At 37.3% G+C, this 5,088-nt stretch overlaps 1 protein-coding gene across 1 annotated transcript in view; it reads right to left on the bottom strand.

The window, feature by feature from the left end:
* LOC106879202 (huntingtin-interacting protein 1) overlaps window positions 1-5,088 on the bottom strand; it is a 65,692-nt gene that overhangs the window by 36,867 nt on the left and 23,737 nt on the right. Inside the window, exons 7-10 of the mRNA XM_014928665.2 lie at window positions 4,803-4,864; window positions 3,188-3,328; window positions 1,259-1,316; window positions 109-272 (exon numbers count right to left, since the gene is read on the bottom strand). Of these exons, the coding sequence (XP_014784151.2) occupies window positions 109-272; window positions 1,259-1,316; window positions 3,188-3,328; window positions 4,803-4,864 (425 nt within the window). The remainder of the gene's footprint in view (window positions 1-108; window positions 273-1,258; window positions 1,317-3,187; window positions 3,329-4,802; window positions 4,865-5,088) is intronic.

Raw genomic sequence — 5,088 nt, forward strand, 5'->3', positions numbered from 1 at the left:
TATATATATATATGTATATATATATACACATCCCTGTAACTCTGACAAAAAGGATAGCAATGAAATAAGTACCAGATTTGAAAAAGCACAGGGGTCAATTTGTATGACTAGAACTGTTGAAGGCACTGCCCCAGCATGGCCGCAGCCCAATGACTGAAACAAATGGCAGACAAAAAATCAAGATTGAGATCCTTACATCTGGTAGAAGAGGGACTTGAACCAAGTTCTTGAAATACTGCAGGGTCCCACTTTGGTGATAAAACTGTTTCAAACTGGAAAACAACAAAGAAATCAGAAAAGAGAAGCAATTTAACAACATTATTATTATTATTATTATTATGTTCTGAGTTCAAATTCCACTGAGGTCAATTCTGCCTTTCACCCTTTCGGGGTCGATGAATTAAGTACCAGTTAAGTACTGGGGTCCATGTAATTGACTAGCTCCCTCCCCCAATTTTCAGGCCTTCTGCCTATGGTAAAAAGGATTATTATTATTATTATCATCCTCATCGTTATCCTAATTATTCAGGACAGCATCGTTAGCAGCATTTTGTCCATCTTTACGACTTGACTTCAAATTCTGCTGAGGTCGACTTTGCCTTTCATCGTTTTGGGGGTCGATAAATTAAGTACCAGTTATGCATTGGGGGTCAATGTAATTGACTTATCTCCTTGTAGAAAGGATTATTATTATTATTATTATGGTTAAGGTTGGACTAAATGTCAGACATGAGGTCCTCTTTGCCTTTCACCCCCTCCTGGGACTGATACTAAATAGCAGTTGTTTAACCCCAGGTCAGTCCTGATCCAGTTGGCCAATGATCAAACTTATCCCAGTCATGCATTACACTTTAGATACACCCCCCCCCCCAACTCATCTGTGTAAGTGTAAGACTTAGAGTGAGTGTGAGTGAGCATGCATGAGTGCAAGGGGGATCATGTGTAGTGTGTGTGAGTGCGAGCGAAAGTATGTGTAGTGTGTGTTGAGTGCGAGTGAAAGGGTATATAGTGAACGTGAGTGAGAGCTTGTGTTGAGAGCAAGTGAGAGCATGTATAGTATGTGTGAGTGAGAATGGGTTGAGTGTGAGTGGGGTAAAGTAAGTGAGAGTGACTTAGAGCATGCATGAGTGCTAGGGGGAGACTGTGTAAGTGAAAGCACATGTGAGTGTGAGTTAAAAAGCTTTTGTGAGCACAAATATGAGTGAGAGTGTGCATGAGTGTGAGTACAAGCTGAGTGTAAGTGAAAGCGTGTACTTACTGCCTGTATCCCGCAAGGAATCGATCTCTATGTCCAGAAAGTGTATCTGGCGGTAGACCTGCGGGGGAGGAGACAGGAACAGCAATGCATCATGGGAAAAATCACAATAACAAGCATAAATACAACAATTATCAGCCCCCTTCCTACCCTGACCATCACCACCAAACAGTAGCCTTAATGTCTGTCAGCGTAACAGCAAGAAATAGCAGCCACAATTCTGACCTAACGAAGGATAGAGTGAGTAGTGTGAAAATGAATCTGCCAAAAGACTAAAAGGTGGATGGTCATGGCTGGAAAAACCTTTGACCATTGCTAGAAATGTTTTGCAATATAGCTATGGCCCTTTGTTCTTCAGGGGTCAGCAAGGGAGGAAGGTCGAAATAATTACTAGCTTCTTTACCTCAAATTGAACACCTTTCACCTCGTTTGCAAATAACAATTATTATTATTATTACAGAATCGTTAGCACGCTGGGCAGAATTTTGTCTGCTTTTTTCATGCTCTGAGTTCAATTCCCGCTGACGTCAACTTTGCCTTTCATCCTTTAGGAGTCAATGAAATAAGTACCAGTTATGCACTGGGGTCAATGTAATTGACTTACTCCCTCCCCCAAACTTGCTGGCTTTGTGCCAAAATTTGAAACTATTATTATTATTGTTGTTCTTGTGATGAGCTGGCAGACTTATTAGCAAACCAAACCAAATGCTTAGCAGCATTTCTTCTAGTTTTACAAAGGTCAACCAACCTTTCATCCCTCTGAGGTCAATAAAATAAGGGACCTGTCAAGTTTCAGGGTTGAGAGGATCAACTACCTTCCTGCTTCTAAAATTGCTGACCTTCTGCCAAAGTTAGAGTAATTAGTGTTATTATTATTGTTGTTATTATTATTAATATTATTAAAGTGGCAAGCTGTTAGAGACATTAGCATGTTGGACAAAATATTTGGCAGCAATTCTTCTGACACATTACGTTTTGAGTTCAAATTCCGCTGAGGTCAAATTTGCCTTTCATCCTTTTGGGCTCTCCCCTAAATCTGCTGGCCCCGAGCCAAAATTTGAAACCAATCTTATCATTATGATTACATAATCAGAAGTGTGTGTGTGTGTGTGTGTCTTTCTTCTTCAAGAAAGACACACACACTTCCACCATATTGTTCAATAAACACACTCTTCTTCTTTTTGCGTATTTGCTTTGATGTAGAGTTCTGACAGTTTCCATAAATCGTCACTGAACTACAACTACCCATTGTCCACAGCGGTCATGGGTGAACCTCAAGTTATTTCTAGAAAGGAATCTGAAGGACACACGTAAGCATGCAGCTGCTGTCTCAGTTGCTAAGCAACTGTCCATCGATGAGGACGGGAATGAATATTCGTCAATTTTTGCCCTGAAGAAAGTTTTACTTTTTAAATACAAAATGCAATGTTGACTGCAAAATATGAATGAAGTTAAGAAATTGACTTTTATATAAATAAATTGATCTTTCTGTGTTCAAACTCTCCATTTTCTTATTAAAATTCTGTTCTCTTATATTGAATGGATGAAAACGGAATTTCATAAGTATTAACACTAATTAATGAAATCCAAGTTTATTAATCAATATGTACACTTGGATAAAATACATCCCTGTGAAGGGGTAATCTCTTTCCATTCAAAACTTTATGTGTGTGTGTGTGTGTGTGTGTGTGTGTGTGTGTATGTATGTGTGTGTATGAGAGTATATACATATATATGTGTGCATGTGTGTGTGTATATATAGGATTATATATACATGTATATGTGTGTGTGTGTGTGTGTGTATGCATGTACATATGTCTATATATGTGTGTGTGTGTATGTATATACACACACATATGCAATTTAATACATGAGTAAAAATCAAAGGAAAATCTTTGCAATGAAGAAACTGGAGTTGTTACTCATACTTACTTGAGTGAAGCTTGAAGAGTGACTTCACCAAATAGTCATAGAGCTGGCATGAGTCAAGTATACAGGGTATGAGTGGAGCGAGTCGACACTGGCCTGAGTTGGTCATAGAGTTTGACCGAGACATGTCTAGTGAGCCAAATACTGCAGATGGAGAGAGAGAGAGAGAGAGAGAGAGAGAGAGAAGATTATAGAAAGCAATGTCTTTAAATAGAAATGGAAGCCCTGCAAGAAATAGGCATTAAACCTCCCTCACATCCCACCATGAAACATTTCTAATAGTAGACCAGTCAAAGGAGTCCCGTGACAGTCTGGTGTCACATCCACGGAAAACAGGAATCCACAGAATCCAGCCGACAGCACAGGAAAGACCTTTCATCCTTTATGATATACATACATGATTTGTGCACACATAACATACATATATATATTGACCGTTGACTGAACACTATTCAATTCTTTTTCGCCGTGTTTTTCTCCTTGTCTCCGTATTCTTTCTGTTGAAGAGCGTAGCTCGAAACGTCAAAGACTTTCCGTATTCCCGAGCGTCATACTAATATATCCTTTTGTTATTTACACCACCTGTCCTCGTCTGTTGTTGTTATTTGTATATTCTCCCATATATATGTATATATATATATATATATATATACACACATATATATATACACATATATATATACATATATATATATACATACATACATATTTATATATGTATATATATATATATATATATATACACACATATATATATACACATATATATATACATATATATATATACATACATACATATTTATATATGTATATATATATATATATATGTATGTATGTATGTATGTATGTATATATAAAAGTGAGTTTGGAAGAATATATTATCTGAGCAGATATTGTATTTGCTCTCAGTGAAGTTCCAGTTAATGGCTAACCCCAACAATCAGTGTCTAACGTCTGTGGCTAGAATTACTTGTTATTCGCTCCGTGAATTCTTCCAATGGGTTTTTTTTACTCTACCCTTTGATGAATGGTAAAAATTGTCTACAACAATGAGTGGTCGTTGCAGCAGAAACCTGTGTAGGTCATTAAAATATGCTGCATATAATAGATATTTGGTGGATGCACAAGTCTCCAAGCTCTCCATTATTATGAATATATGTGTGTGTGTCACCTTGGTGTGTAGTGGTAGCCCTGCCTGTCAAGTGGGAGACTGAAGTTCAATTCCTCACTAGGGAAGCGAGTACACACTTTTTAATGTACAGGCATGGTTGTGTGCTAAGAAGCATCTCTTGAACCACATAGTTTTGGGTTCAATCCCACTGCACAGTATCCAATACACAATGCCAAGTAGCTGGCATTTAGAAAGACATCCAGTCATAGAAACCATTCCTAGTTAGATATTGGAGCCAGATGCAGTTACTGTCAAGAATATTCTCATTTAAGAATAATAAGTTTGTACTTTACAAAAACATAGAATAACCCTTCAGATTAATGTAAAATCTTTTTATCACAATTGAATATAAAAACAAACACACATGCATACGTGTGTGTGTGTGTGTTTGTGAGATAAAGAAAACAGACAAGATTCAGTGACTGCCCTGCCATTCCAGCTACGTACCTGCTTCCTGCAACACAAGGATCTCATCCAGGTAGTCAAGCATGTCACATGACACTTCAAAACTGCAATGAAACAGAAACGAGTCAAAAGGCAATTGATGGGAGGTCGTTTGGTAAATCAACATTTCACACACAAACACATACACTCATATATACATGTATATACATATATATATACACACACACACACACACGCATATGCATACACACATTCATATATATATATATATATATATATATATATATATATACATACATACATAGACACACATTCATATATATACACA

This window comes from Octopus bimaculoides, chromosome 30 (assembly GCF_001194135.2).
Source record: "Octopus bimaculoides isolate UCB-OBI-ISO-001 chromosome 30, ASM119413v2, whole genome shotgun sequence".
Lineage (NCBI taxonomy): Eukaryota > Metazoa > Mollusca > Cephalopoda > Octopoda > Octopodidae > Octopus > Octopus bimaculoides.